Raw genomic sequence first — 16,215 nt, forward strand, 5'->3', positions numbered from 1 at the left:
GAGCACAGATGTCATCTAATGACGAAATGAAGTGCACAGTGTCACCAGGCTTTAGTTCTGTTTTCTTCCAGCCTTCTCTTAGGTCACTTAGATCGTAAGCTCATCAGAACAGTGTGGTTTTGATTTTTGTCTTGCACCTACAGCCTAATGAAGTGTTGAAGCATTTGTCTTATAAAACTAAAGAAAACATTTGTGTTTTTGAAAGAAATTGCCTCTTGATTCTAAGTGAGATTAATTTTTGATGTCTGGAATAGTAAATTGTTAGGGGATGAGAATATTAATATTTTAACAATTACCTACGGCCATGCAGGTTCTTGTATTGAAGTTACATTGAAAAACCCAAACCCATACATAATACTGTGTTGTCAGCTGCTAATACAGTTGCATGCTCTCAAAAAATACAAGAATCTTCTTCCTAGACATAACAGTTGTGAAGACTCCTAGTCTTCCAGATACTCAGTGTCTGAAAGCTATAATTAAATGTAAACAATTCTTTGGAAAGTAAATTAGTAATAGTGAATTGGTGGCATTAACGATGAGAATCCTTTAAAAGAGAGAAGGAAGTATCAAGAATTGTGAAATTTACTTGGGTTTAAAATTCAAGTTACTTTGGATTTGTAGTTACAATAAGAGGAGGAAAATAAAAACTGGAGTTCAGAGCTAAACATGTTGGCTGTGGATAGGCTAGGCAAAACATTCAGAACTTCTCAGTGTTCTTGAGTATTATTAGGGCAGAAATAATTGGATACAGTGCAACTTTATCAGTATTTAAAAAAGATCATTTAACTTTTTGCAGTACATAAGAATATGAGTATGTAGTCGTATCAACTATATCAACTGCTTGATGCATCATTTTTAGAATTTACGCAAGGGTATGGTTTTGCTCTTCATATTTAATACAGATATAATAACCACTTCTTTGTTTTGCATCAAAATTATGGGAGTGCTGGTGTCTTACAGGAACATCCACAGGCCTGAGCAAAAGTATTTCTTCATATTTTTAGTAATTTTTTGGGTGACTATAAATGCGAGTGTTCTTGTCTTGCTTTCTTTCCTTCTGGGTTCAAGTGAATTAATGGTAAGAGAGCAACTAAAAATAAAGGAGCACTAAGAAGTTTCAGTGTCTGAATACATACATGCTGGTTAGTGTTTACTTCTCAAACTTAGTCTAGTAGTTTTCCATTGTATTTGCTGACCTACTTAACTTGTTAAGTCCACTGTATGCACAGTTTGTCATTAACCTGCAGCAGTCAAACCACAGAAACCAAATTAAGGAAAATAATTTTTTCATTATTTTATATTCTGTCAAACAAAAAATGATTGTACCTCTCTCCAGTTGGTTAATGTATCATTTTCTTCAAAGCCCTTTCAGCCTGTCAAATAGGACAGACACTTGCTCCTATGAGGGCTGCTATTGAAGTCTGTAGTACTTGTCTTATTTAATAGACAGCCTGTTCAGAGCAACATTCACTTCTTAGTTTAGGGTTTATATGTCTGCTTGATTTGCATTTACATCAAATGTGGTAGAATGTTAGTGTTTAGAGAAGTGAAGTGGTAATATCCCATGTCTAAGCTCGCTGAGAGAATTTGCTGCAGGGTTTGTATATCTTGATAGATTTCTTCATAAAAACTACTTTATATGGTTCAGTGTTCTGAGACTACTTATGCTGCTCATAGTTATTGCTTAAAAAAGGAAAATGGGAAAGATGTTGTTTTTGGTCAGGTAGAATTAAGTAATAACAATTTAAAATTATTTCACCGTGGGTTTGGTTTTGTGTGTTGTTTTGTGGTGTTTTTTTTAATTGTTTGCTTAGGTATTTTGTCCTGATGTTGATGCGGAGCTCATCTTTCTTAGTGGAAAGTCCAAAGGAATTCTTAATGTAAAACAGCAACTGATAATGAAACAAAAGTGAGTTTTAAAGTAGTTTGAGTTAGGTGTCTTTGCTTATGAAGCTATCTTGCTACCTTACTGTTTTATGAATAGTGTAATTTCTCTATTGCAGTATTGGTCATCCAAAACACATTTGCTTTCAGCTGTCTCTTGTGAATGTTGTCATAATCTCACATCAGTAAAAAAACCCATGTTTTATGCTAGAAAGGTATTGTTGAGAAGCATGAAGATTTTGGAGCAAGAGCTCCTGTGGAAAGTGCTCTCGTGAAAAGATAGCCAAGGTAGCTGAATGATGTATAAGAAGGCAAGGAGATAAAGTATATTTAACTGTGGGAACAAGAAGTTCTGTCTTCTTCTTTTCAGTAGCCTTAACCAGAGCACTGGCGAATTTATTTACTCTTTGGTGATGATACTACTATATTCTTTTTAAGGTTATCTTTCCCCCTCCCTTTTTTTTTTTTTTTTTCACCATTTCTGTGAAACCTCCACTGTTCTGTCTGTGAGTGGCAGCTTCTGTTTTGCCTGACCTTACATTTCTCCTGAGAAGCAAAATGTACTATATTTTCTCTGCAGCAGATTGTAAAATGCCAGATATGCTTCTTATCTATTTTGGGAAGCTTTTGCTGGTTTTAAGTTGCAATTTGAGTAAAGACTTGCTTACTCAGTTCTTTCTTCCTTAGTCTTCTTTCTTACTTAAAAATTGAAGGTGTTTACTTTGTTCTGTAGACAAATTTTTGGCTTTTTAAACAACTCTTTATTTGTTAGGTCACTTGCTATGTTTCTGGAATCACCAGTTTCTCCAAAAGCTGTGGCTCTACCATTAATATTTCAGCAATTGGATTTTAAGTATTATAAAGAAGGAGGTTCAATATCTTGGCTTATTTGAGACAGTGTGCGTGTTTCATTAGTTGTGCTTAACTAGATTTCTTTATAATTTTAGTAGCTGCATGCAGAAGTGTGAAGAGGAAAAAAACATGGAGTTTGCATGGCGCTGACATGGAGAGTTGTTTTTTCCAGCAGAAACAAATGTAAAGATTTAGGGAAAATTCTCTGTAATAGAATCTAAACCCCTACTGTTTCTGTACAAGCTATGAGTTAAGTATCTAAAACTAACCAGAGAAAAGCGTTGTACTAAATAGGCCCTTATTTTTGTTAAAATGTGTGTTTAATGGCTTGCTCTGCCTGGGGCAAGTCTTTAAAATTAGGCTGATACATTCCTGTTTATAGAACATACTCCTGTGCCATTATACATCTTTGGTCACTTCAGATGTAATAAATTACTTCAGATGTAAAATGACCATTTCTCTTTCTCTTGCATGAGCAGAGCAGGATACTGAGCTGCCCTTCTAGCTTTGTTAATCGTGCAGCAGTTCACACTTCTGTGGGAGGCTTGTAAACAGGGGGATAAAGTTTGTATGTTAGGGTTTTCCTCACATACGAAATAATGCTTTTGAGTTGTAGAGTATGTGGAAATAAATTGCATCAGTGAAATATTTATGGTTTAACCATTAGCTAGGTAGTCTTTGTGACCTATTGAATTAGAAGTGGGTCTGCTTTCTCATAAGAAAAGACGCTACTTAACCTGCAAAAAACTAAAAATGATTGCTTGCATTCTTAATGTTAACTCCTTTAGTCCTCATCTGTAAGGCACAAAATGAGATCAGTCTAGAAATCGATTTGTATAAATTTTATAGCTGCTGTGTACGCAGAACGTTCTTCCAGGTTCTGAGGTGTACTAGCAGCTTCCTTGTGAATAAATGCCACAAGAACATTACAGTATAAATGTTGTCATTATGTTCTGTAGAAGTAGCAATATAGAAAGAATATTGTTGTGCATTAATGAGCTTCTAAAACTTTTTTTTGCTTGCTGCTAAAATGCTTGAAGCACAGAACTGCTTTAAGATCCGTATCCAGATCAGCACTAATGATGCAGATTACCAAGGTTGTACTGTCATAAGGCACTTTTTCTCTGTATCTAAGGCAGTTAAGGTGGGTCAGTGCAAAGCAGTGAAAGGCTTTGTACTTAGTGAGAACAATCAATAAGAATCTGTTAAGAATAATTAGCTATCTATTTAACGTTAGATAATTTGATTTGCAAATATCTGCAAAAGAAGCCACATGAATTGAAAAAGCTGATGTAAATAGTTCTTAGGGTAAAGATTAGTTTGCTTGTTATACTTTACAGTATAAATATTTAACTTTATTTTTGATAATTCAGTTCTGTGTGGGTGTGAAATTTAAGTAATAATGCTGTTTACAGGATGCAAAGTCAGACTATGAATTTACCAAGGCTAAGACTGGCTGTGTGACATTAATTCAGCTCATTATTTATATGTATGGTGAAAACATTTGATTACTTTGTTTCATACTATTTTTCCTTTTAAATTAATTTGTTTGTAACTCTACTTTTTCTTAAGGGAAACTGAAGCAACTGATTCCCAATATGATGGTAGTAGATACTCACCGAGTTCTGGGGTAGCAGACAGCCACATGATTTCTGGGTAGAATTAATGTTTTTAGATTTTTTTGTACCAGTTTCTGCCATTTGAGCAAGTAAACTAACTAAAACCAGTAGTAATTTGCCATGACCTGTTGGCCTAGTGGTGAATGACAAGCTTTGCCAAATGGTTTCATGATTACTTTCAGCAAAAATAATTATTACTGTTTAGCCTTTTGGTTCCCTTCCTGGGGCTGGAGAAGCATGCTCTTTTTGGTGCAGAGTTTGCTGCTACGACTGAAGAAAAATTGGCATTGACAAAGTTAGGGAGATCATCTGTTATGACGATGAGGGGAAACTTCTTTTACAAAAAGAAGAGTGTGGCTTGTTTAATTTAACTGAAGGCTGAGGAAGTACAGTTGTCATCCAACTAATACATATGCACATATTTCTCCATCCCCACCTCCCAGTGGTGGAGGGTAGCAGAAGGGGGAATACCTGTCTAAGCTGAAAGCTGTTATTGGTTCAAGAGCAAGAAAGTACGAATGGTTCTTAAATACATTTAAGGAGGAAGAATGTTTCTAAACACTGGAGCAAGGAAGGGTAGCTTTCCATTAGGTTTTTGTGTCACAGCTCTCAACTGCTTTTGTGAAAAGGAATGAAGACTTAGTGCCTATGGTAGCTTTGTCTGGGCTTCATGACCCCAAAGCTCTCCTCCATTCCCAGGAGGAAAGATTCTAATGGGTGCATCTGATCATATGCAAAATCTTTTTAGCAAACTGTAGAGGTGGATTTTCTGCACAATTTCTGGGAACCTGTTCTTAAAGAGGTATAAAACAGATTTCCTGATTATCATTCTCTTGTGGCAAATGGATTGTACCAAATACTCTATAGAATATTTAATCCTAGTTAATTTGACAGTCCTTTTCATTATAGGAGCCTGTTTGAGATCCATTTGTTCATCTTAAGTGTCAGTCACCCTTTGTCTAACTTGAATCTACTTCTGTATTCTATAATGACTCCTTTCTGGGCAAATGAAGTATTTTATTTAAATGTCCTGGGTGAGTGAGATTAGGAATGACAGTGTAGCAGGTGTTTTGCATAAACTCCCATTAAAAGCACCTTTATGTAATGCATTGTCAAATATGCACTAATTTTTTAAGCTCTCTCTTCAAGGAAAATGTGTTGTTGCTGTTAAGGAAACATAGTTGTTTACAGTTATATCACAATATAACAAACATCCCATTCCTTCTAGATATGAGATGTAATTTTTTTTTTTTTCCCCTCCAGCCCAGTGTATTAATCGTAAGTTACAAGGAACTATCAAAAGCAGCTTCTCAGTTTGGACCTTATAAACAAGCAGAATGGCGGCCTGACAGCACCATGATAGCTGTTTCAGTAAGTAGGGTTTTTTCTTCTTACTGTGGTTAAACTACTGCAAAGAGAGTTTTGTATTACCATTTTCTGTGCTTATGCAAACTTGCAGATTGTATATACATTTAAGTGATATTTATCTTGTGAAAATATATAATAGCACCAAGGCTTTTTTGGGTGATAGAAGCTTCCTTTAGTAGTTTTCATTAATTTTTTACCCTGAAGAATGAACTGCAGTTCTTTGTATTAAAATAATGTTTAGATGTATTGGCTAGGGGTGATCCGGCATCTTGTTACTTCAGTAATCTGGTCACAAAGAATAAGGGAACTTAAAGACATGTGAATGAAGGAAATAGTTGAGGAGTTAGGTGGCATGAGCATATTTAGCTTGATAAATAGAGCTTACAGATGTTTCAGAAAGGTGGGTCTTAAGAGAATGAAATTGTGGCTTTATTAAGGTACAGTGTGTTTTGGTGATTAAAAAAAATTGCAAGGCACTGAGAACACAGGAACAAGGACAGTGATAGGTGATAAATAGACTCTTCTGTTAAGAGTCTTAAAGGTAAAGATGAGATCTTGTCTCACATGGAAATAAAATCTTGTTTCGTAGCTGGTGCTGTGCTCACAGCAGTGAAGTGGACTATTTCAGCGCCAGCATTTAAAAATTTGGGGTGCAAGGTACACACAACAAAGGTGGGAGTAGAGTTTATAGGAGTCACAATATGGTGATGATACTCTTGGTGACTTTTGGTCAGGTCTTATGTTAGAACCAGGTCTTAAGTTGGGTAAGTTTCTTTTTCTAGCTTTTAAAATGAAGGCTGTTGTATTTAAGATCTTCTTGTGAGAAGGTGCAGAAGAAAGAAATGAAATGTTAGACTTCCCCATCGGAAGTTGATTATGTGGAATTGCAAACTGGATAACAACTACTGTATTTGTTGGTACACTGACTTCATCTCCTAATATAAACCATCTTTTGTGCTTAAAATGGTGCCTGTAATGCTTTGTAGTTTTTAAACCAATCAGATATTATTATCTTAGTGGAAAATACCAGATGGTTTATTGAATAGTTTGTGTCTCTACCAATATCATCATGACTTTAAATCAACTAAACTTCCTGTGCTCCCATTTTCTTGTGTGTAATGCAGGGGTAGACTTTTCTGAGTAGCTGGTTTAGAATGTTGAGATTACCTAAAAGGATCTCATGGAATCAGTGCAGTGAAGTGTTTCTGTTTGTGTCAGATTATATTTTCAGTTAGCAAATGCTAATAGTTACTAGCAAAGGCAGAAAGGAGACTTCTGTAACATTTACCAAGAATAAAAAAGAATTCTTCAATTTTATAATGCAGCATATAATCACAAGTAAGCTATCCAAACACATTTTATGCAGTAGTTCAGAAGAGATTTAAATTGTTATATTGAATTACTTTGCATATTATGTTTTCTCTGTGATGTTTTTGATCCATTTGCTCAAGAGACCGTATGGTTCAGCTGACAGTCAGACTAGCTTTAATTTCTGCCAGTTCAGTTACTGTACTTTCAAGTTTTTCTGCAGCTAAATGTATAGTGTTCTTTTTGGCAGGTGATGCCAGAATCTAAATGCCCATAAAGTCTCAGTTTGTAAACTTAAGTTTTACAAATTAAAATTCAAAATGGTCAAACAGTTCATAAAACAATGAGTGTCATGAGATTTCTAATATTCTTCATGTTTCTTATGCTCATATTTCATCTCCTGGGTGTGTATATATATAAATAATATAGTCAAGCATGTGTGTTATGGCAGTTTTAACACCAGTTCTGTTCTGCAAGTTTTTTCTATACACTTTTGGAATATATTTGAAGTTTAATTTGAAACAGTTAATGAGTCCTACTCAAAGACCACATTTAGAAATATTGGTATTTTTTTTATAGAGAGAGAAGGCAGAGAGGCGATTTTGGGAGCTTAATGAAGAAGGTGTTCCTGCTGATGCATGTTACTTTTATCCCCAAGTAAAACTGTGAAGTTCTTTCCAAGAGAATAAACATTTTCTTCCTTCTTTGTGACTTTTTCTTAAGAAGGAAACTAATAAGTATAAATGAAGGAGCAATAGCAAAGCAAGTTCAACAGGCAAGTGCAGGTCAACCACGGGATCAGGCCCAGCCAGCATGGGTTCATGAAAGGCAGGTCCTGCTTGACCAACCTGATCTCCTTTTATGACCTGGTGACCCACCAGGTAGATGATGGGAAGGCTGTGGATGTCATTTACCTGGACTTTAGCAAAGCTTTTGACACCGTCTCCCATAATATTCTCCTTAGGAAGCTGGCAGCTCGTGGCTTGGATGGGCATAGTCTTCGCTGGGTAAAAAACTGGTTGGGTGGCCGAGCCCAGAGAGTTGTGGTGAATGGAGTTAAGTCCAGTTGGCAGCCGGTCACGAGCGGTGTTCCCCAGGGTTCTGTTTTGGGGCCAGTCTTGTTTAATATCTTTATCAATGATCTGGATGAGGGGATTGAGTGTGCCCTCAGTAAGTTTGCAGATGACACCAAGTTGGGTGGGAGTGTCTGTCTGCTGGAGGGTAGGATGGCCCTGCAGAGGGACCTGGACAGGCTGGATGGATGGGCCAAGGCCAACTGTATGAGGTTTAACAAGGCCAAGTGTCGGGTCCTGCACGTGGGTCACAACAACCCTATGCAACGCTACAGGCTTGGGGAAGAGTGGCTGGAAAGCTGCCTGGCCAAAAAGGACCCGGGGTGTTGGTAGACAGCCGGCTGAACATGAGCCAGCAGTGTGCCCAGGTGGCCAAGAAGGCCAACAGCATCCTGGCTTGTATGAGGAATAGTGTGGCCAGCAGGAGCAGGGAGGTGATTGTGATTGTCCCCCTGTACTTGGCACTGGTGAGGCCGCACCTGGAATCCTGTGTCCAGTTTTGGGCCCCTCACTACAAGAAAGACATTGAGGTGCCGGAGTGTGTTCAGAGGCGGGCAACGAAGCTGGTGAAGGGTCTGGAGCACAGGTCTTATGAGGAGCGGCTGAGGGAACTGGGGTTGTTTAGTGTGGAGAAGAGGAGGCTGAGGGGTGACCTTATGGCTCTCTACAGCTACCTGAAAGGAGGTTGTCTTGAGGTGGGTGTTGGTCTCTTCTCCCACGTAGTCAGCGATAGGACGAGAGGAAATGGGCTCAAGCTGCATCAGGGGAGGTTTAGGTTGGATATTAGGAAAAAATTCTTCACGGAAAGGGTAGTCAAGCATGGGAACAGGCTGCCCAGAGAGGTGGTGGAGTCACCATCCCTGGAAGTGTTCAACAAACGGGTAGATGTGGCACTTTGGGACATGGTTTAGTCTAGTCTACCCTTGATTGGTTTAGTGTGGACTTGGTAGTGTAGGTTAATGGTTGGACTGGATGATCTTAAAGGTCTTTTCCAACCTAAATGATTCTATGATTCCAAGTTATTAATTAAAAAAGAATAGTTTGTACTACTAGTTTTGTTGAACTGAGTTAACTTCAGTTAATCACTGAAGTCCTGTGCAATAGCTAAAACTACCAGTTTGAAAGCTGAGTTAGGTGATTTAGTTTCTCACCTGTTATTACCTGTGCTGTGGAGTTTCTTGATTGTAGTAGTTTTATGTAATAATAAAATTATGTTGTACTTTGTTTTTAAGAAGGAGAACAAATAGGTTAGAATGTACTTATTATCCAAAAGGTACATTCACTTTTTTTTTTTTTTTAAATTACATAATGATGGGGAGTGTAGTCTGGATTGAATGCTTTTTGTTTCTGACTGCCAGAGTGTTCAGAGCATCTCTATGAAAATAAATCACTGCAGCATATGCTTTGAGGTAATTATTATTTGTACTGAAGGCAAACTTTGGTCTATCATATAAGGCTTTATAAAACACCTCAAGTAGCTCTAATGGTATGCAGTTAAACCAATTTAAGCAGCTGTCACACTGTCCTCATCCCCTAGCAAGTCTAACTTCTGTTACGACTAGTACCTTCTACTGCTAAAGTGGTGGCTCATTTTGTAAACCGATCATCTTTTTTTCCCTGATATTTTGTAGTTTCTACTCTCATATTGCTGCATTTTTAATTTTTCCAGTGTTACTGGAAATATTTTGTTTCTCGTCCAGATTAGTATATACACCCAAGGTAGCTAATTCTAGTGGTTAAAACTTGTGAATTGGGTCAAGATGCTTAATTATAGAGAAATATACAAGGCATTTTAGTCCTTCCTCTGCTACAGGCAGCCCTCTGATATAGACTGCTCTTCAGTGTGCATTCCCATAGCTAAGGCAGAGCTTTGTTAAACATCATAGCATACAAGAAACCATGTAGTGAAATCCCTTGCAAGGTACTGTCTGTTTATACTTTTGACTGTCAGAGATTATAATGATCAGGGAATGGGCGACAGTGAACGGATGACACTGATGGTTACTTTAGGAAGTTTCATTGCAACACAGACATTTCTAAAGCAATGTAGAAACCTATGTGAATGAATATGATCAATTTGCAGGAAGCGTATGGTTGAATGCTTCTGTATTTCATCCATCTCTTCATGGAATTTGAGGTTCTGTTTAGAAGTGAACCTGTAACAGTAGCAACTTCGTGCTTTGAATAGTGTTCAGTAAGGCCCTTTGTACCTTAGGATCAGTATAAAGATACTTCACAGTATTGTTTTACTGTTCCTTCCAGGATAAGATAACTTACAGGCTAAATATTTAAAGATGTAATGGAAAGAACCTGTAAAGATATTAGAAATGAGCACGTTTCTTTACCACATAATACCTGAATGTGATATTACTGCACATATAAAAGCTTCCATTTTTTTTCAGCCTGTCTCAAGCTCACCATTATGGTTCGGATTTTATTCTTGCGTGAGAAAGATACTCACTTTGAATGAGAATAATTGTGTTTCTTGGTACTTTGAAACCAAACCACAGATTTCTTTCATGATAAAGCAAAATGTTTGACTGGGGAAAAACATGGCATCTGTGAAATGATAAACTAAGCTAACAAGAGTGTTACTTTTTCCTTTATTCAAAGAAAAGGAAACCGACCTTGCAAAGCAACTTGAAACCATTCATTTCAGTGCTTCTTGTCTTCAGTAATAGTGCTTTGGGTACATGCCCAGGCCATATTAAAATGATTGGATGGAAACACTGTTTAACCAAAATGTATTTGCCAATTTGCCTGAAGGATGAATTTGTGCTTTAAAGAAATCATACTTCTTTGATCAACTAACCTTATTGGTCAGCTGCCTCTCCTGTGCTTATACAAACACTAGGTCAGCTTCTAGTCATGACTGGAACATCTGATAACTAAATGATTTATATTTGTTCTCTGAATAGCGGTATAATTTGAAGTCAGTGTTCCAGAATGACAGAATGTGACTTGGGATTGAACTATAGTAGAATTTTTTTCAGACACTGGAAGATTTTGAAACGGTTTTGTAGCATCTCAAGGTACGGCATGACATGAGGATTTTTTGAAAACTACCTGGATTACCAACATTGAGAGGCAGTGCCAAGCTTCTTTGCACTCTGTAGTGTTCATGTGTCTTCAAAAGCCTGGAGATCTTGTTCTGAAGGCTTGCTACCTTCTACTAAATGCTTTCTGCACTATTTTCTTCATTGGTGGGAATTAGGCTCTCAGGTTCTACGTATCTGATGTAGCTGTCTGGTTTTATTTATTTGTATGAATCAGAGGAAAATTTCTGCTGGACGCATACATCAGCAGTGGTGCTTTTTCATTTTTCTACCTCCCGAGTGATCTGTTCAGTGGGCTTTAAGGGCTAGTATGGATTTTACCTAGAATGAATTTCAACACAGTTTTTTAATGTATCTGAAACTTGATATGAGTGTATATTTGTGTTCAATATATGAGACATATGTAGAAATTGCAAGTCTGTATGGATTTTACTCATGCAGCTAGACTGGATATGTATCTTATCAGTGTTTCTCTTTCAGACTGCAAATGGATACATCTTATTTTTTGAAATCCCGTCAGCAAGAGACAAGTATCTTTATGAGCCAGTGTATCCCAAGTAAGTATTTTAAACTTTCTTTGTATCCCCACAGGGTGAAAAAATGTGACAAGTCCTAAGCAGATTTTATGATAAAAAATATTTCCTTCCAAAGTATGTTTTAAAACTTGATGAGTGTATGAAGCATCATTCCTATGAGTTAGAGTTAGTTCAGAGGAGAAGTTGGTCTAATTGGTTTGCTGTGCGCTGGTAAGATTCCTTAGGTCCATCTTACAAGCTCTCAAAATCCTAAATAGCAGGGTTAAAATTGTCTAGTTTTGTGGTTTGAGGTAGTCTGCTGAATTCATGATCTGTAAAAAGCTTTAATAATTCCTGTTGTGTAGCTCAGTTGAGTAAGTCATGTTCCTTAGGAACTATTAGGGTGCAATTTTTTAAGAGGTTCCTCTCCACCCCCCAACTTTGTAATAACTAAGAGATTTTTGAAACAAATGGGAAATAAATTCTCAATATTTTTGAAAGAATATGAATAATTTTTAGTAAGAATGTTCAAGTACATTAGCTGCAGTGTGTTATGTTGTCATCATCTTACTTTCCTTATTTTGAATGACAGAATACATCTTATGTGATAAAATGTGACTGTATGTTGGATGTATTTGTGGTTGACTTAGTTGACTTTGGATTTGACAAAATTGGGAAATACTTAGTTCAAATTAAAACCGGAAGGAGTGTATTTATGTGTGTCTGTATGTGTTTAGATAGGCAGAATCTGTAGTCATTGACTGGATCAAATTTGTCCACAGGAATAATAAAACAGTCTTGACTTCTCATTGGCTAGAAACTGCCGTTTTGATATATCTCTATATATACACCTTTATCATTATGTTAATGCTAGTCAACTTAATTTTTTTTCATATTCATAAAACGAGTTAAAGTTGATTGGGGCGTGTCTCCAAATGGACATCTGTGAGGGGTATAGGATAGCCTATGATGTCATGTAAGATGAAAACATTTTGATTTTTTTAAACTGTAACTGTTAAACCATGAACATTTAAAAAAAAAAAAAACAGGTCTTCATGAACATTTAGATCTCTATTCTTTTACAAGTGTGTATAGAAGGAAATGACTTGGCAGGTAGTACATGATTTCAAAGTGAATTCTTGCTCCACTGAATGGAAAAATTTGTGTGTGTTGCTACTATAACGCATCTTTTGGCCTCTGAAATAGCCCTCAAAGCTCTGGAATTAAATGGAATTTACCATTGCAACTTATGTGTCTATTTTCCGAAAACTTAAGAGTGACGTAGACAAGTTCTATTACTTTACTTGTCTTTTCTGAGACCTGAATAGCATTTTTCAAACTGACTTACTGTCATCAGGAGAAAAAAAAAAAAAAGCAGACAACCTGTTGCTGCAACCTGTTGAAATAAATAAAGGCATAGTGTATCTTCAGCTGTACATAATGCAAAAGACTAAACAATGATTTATGGTATGTTCTTCTTCCTCTATTTGGAAAGTTGGGTTTTTTATTGGCAAAATCTGAAAATACATGGAAATACGTATAAAATATGCACTAAGAGTTAAAAAAGAAGGTTTGGGAAGTTTGTTTAGACATGCCACATGTAAGGAGGTTTGAAAACACCTATTAAACAGTCAACGACTAACCAGTCTAACTTTATATAAAACATTGGTAATTGATTTGTGTTGTCAACCTAAAAGCGTGTATTTTAAGAAAAAGTCTTTCTGTTAGCTGTGTGTTGAATGGTCAGGATTCTAAGATATATTTGTATAGCCCAAAAGGGTATAATGCTGATTCTGTGGATGAATAAGAGAAGTTGTTTGTCCCCAGACTGTTTATGATAGGTTGCTCACAATCTCCTAAGACTAATGTATGTGCTTAACTTGAAGAGGATGAATGATCTCACTGAATTTACTGGGATTACTAATCTGTCTATATTTAGACCTCAATTTTGAAAACTTGTATAAAATTACTACTGTTCTGGTTATATAGATCAAAAGAAAGACACAAGCATTTGTGTGTTAATTATGCCTGCTGTGATTAATGTAAAATTATTCTATAAGCTGTTATAATGGGATGAACTTTACAGTGCACTGCCTGTAGGCAGTTTCACTAATTTGCTTTGTAGATTAAATACTAATAAAAACCCAAACAAGAAAAAACCTAACCCAAAATGAACAAACAGCCAAACTAAACCAAAAGCCCAGAATTGAAACTTTTAACTTTCTTCTGGCATATGTTCGTTTTCCAAAGACATTATTTCACTGAAATGCTTGGATTTCATTTCTACTGGACTGAACAATACCAGATTAATTTTGTTAACTCTGAAGCAATTAAAAACCAGTGAAAGGCCTCATATGTACCTTGCCTTGTGCTTGAAAGGGGGCGTGTTACTGTTTTCTCCCACCGGAACAGTGTGTTCTTGGCTCCTTCCTCTATGTTGGCAGCAGTGATTATGCAGCTGTGCCTTAAGTCAAGTCAGGTTGCTGACCTGATGGAGAAACTAAACCTGCCTACTCCCTTCTTCACCCCTCTCCGTCCCCTCCCCCGGTTTCCAGGCACTTAGCTTGCAAGTTGGCTTATAATAAAAGGCTGGCATTAGAAAATGGTGACCTTGAAGTAGCATGGAGTAGCAACACTGGGAAGTTCAAAAACATGGAGTGACTGCCCAGTGATACTCAATTGATAATTCTCATATGATAGTTCATGATAAAGCAATTGCTTGCAACATTTTAACTCTCATGCAAATATTAATTACTACTTGTCCAGCTCTATCTTACATGGTTATTTACCTGTGTAAGCAAAGTGAGGGGGAGGGTGTGGTGATTTTTGCAGAGAGTACAAGATGTAAGGCTGTCCTTGCATTAGTGGTGTGATAGGACAGCTGCTGAAAATAAGTAAAAACAGTGAAATGGATGGACAACAGGTTCAAACAGGTCTCCACACTTTGCATATTTGAGGTAAAGGTTTTTTTGTCTTGCCATTCTTTTCTTTGGACACCTCTACAATATAAGAGAAAATTAAGAGATGTTGTAGAATATCATAAGTCGTGTTTTTTGTTTTTCTTTTTTTTTTTCTTTTTTAGCTAGTGAGTGTACTTCTGTCAGGGCCCCTAAAAGTTCAGTCTTAGCCTACTTTTTAAAAGTATGAATAATTATTAACATTGATGAACTGTCCATACCTACTAACTTTTTGTAAGCAGGATGAAGCGTGTTCTCTAGTATCCTTTCTTTAAATAATAATGGCCCGTTCTGACAGAAACATAAAATTTCAATGTAGTGACTACAAATGTAAAGGCAAACTCTCTTAATACAACTTCAGCTTGAATAGAATTCTTAAGCAGTGCAGGTCAATGTAATGAGGTGATCATGCAGCGGCAGTACACACCAGTAACATCCTCAGCTGCACCAAAATCCTGGTGCAAGATTTTCTAGTTTAGTCCATATCCTGAAGTTGAACTTGCGGCTAGGTTTGATCCCATACAACGGAAAACATTGGGAAAGGTTGTGTTTAAATTCTGCTGTCAGCTTTGCTCTCATTTAAATGAAATGTGTATATTTTACCGTAAGTAAAAAAAGAATGTCAGAAAAGTGGGTGATAAGGTATATATGATAGACAGCTAATTTCTTGACTTTAGTTATTTTTGCAGTCTTCCAGATTGGGACAGTGGTAGCTCCAGCAGAGTTACAGCATTATGTGGTATTAATATTTTTTAAATAACTCCTTTAAAATTTGCTTGATAATGGTTTAGCCTTGATTTGAAGAAAGTGACCAAAAAAAGTTGCTGGAAATAAAAACCGCTCCTTATTTGTCCATATGGGAGAGGGATGTTTGTGGAGAAAAAGTACAGCCCTTCCAGTTTATAGTTGTTACTGCACAGAGTTGTTACTATATATGGCTGTTGAGCAAGATGACCCAGAAGAGCTTGCCTATATTTGATCTGTTAACAGAATTATTCTAGCATATAGTTGTTGTGTAAACTGTAATTACACTTGTAAAAGTTTTTTGCTGGTACAGCTTGAATGAAATACCTCAAGGTAAGGAAAAAACAAAACAAAACTGCATAAGAAGTGACAAACACTTTTATTATTTATAACTCAATACGCATTACAGCATATCTAATCACAGTACAATTTTTGGTTTTTTAGGGTAAAGTCTCTTTCTTCTCTCCCAATCTAATCAACACAGGTTTAGCAGAACAGCTAAAGTGTGAGTTGAGGCTAAGCTCTCACTGTGTTTGAATGCAAGAGTCTCTGCTTCCCCTTATCTTTTAGTAGTGTGAAATAACCGGATTTTGGAAAGTAAGGTTGCGTGAACTCCCCCTGCCCCCTGCTATTGTTTGTTTAAAAAGAGGCAGAATCAGAGTTTAGGAAAATTGATTTCCTGTTTAAAAATGCCCATATGGCATGACTTCCTCCTTTTCATATCAACCTATTGTAATGGTCTTTATATTCTAAAATTCAGTGTTTTAATGGAAGTGCTGGAATTCAAGATTATCAACGTTTGCGGCTGGAGCCCACAAAACCTTTTAAGTTTGTTCAAT

The 16,215-nt window shown here is 36.7% G+C and overlaps 1 protein-coding gene across 6 annotated transcripts in view; it reads left to right on the forward strand.

Annotated features, from left to right (window-relative positions):
- The window catches only part of RIC1 (RIC1 partner of RAB6A GEF complex), a 59,276-nt gene that overhangs the window by 5,567 nt on the left and 37,494 nt on the right, over nucleotides 1-16,215 (forward strand). For 5 of the 6 annotated variants that reach the window (XM_075725919.1, XM_075725924.1, XM_075725921.1 and 2 more), the window contains exons 2-3: nucleotides 5,619-5,726; nucleotides 11,641-11,717. In XM_075725919.1, the coding sequence (XP_075582034.1) occupies nucleotides 5,619-5,726; nucleotides 11,641-11,717 (185 nt within the window). The remainder of the gene's footprint in view (nucleotides 1-5,618; nucleotides 5,727-11,640; nucleotides 11,718-16,215) is intronic. The other variant, XM_075725923.1, reaches the window with a different exon arrangement.

The sequence above is a fragment of the Pelecanus crispus genome, chromosome Z (assembly GCF_030463565.1).
Source record: "Pelecanus crispus isolate bPelCri1 chromosome Z, bPelCri1.pri, whole genome shotgun sequence".
Taxonomy (NCBI): domain Eukaryota; kingdom Metazoa; phylum Chordata; class Aves; order Pelecaniformes; family Pelecanidae; genus Pelecanus; species Pelecanus crispus.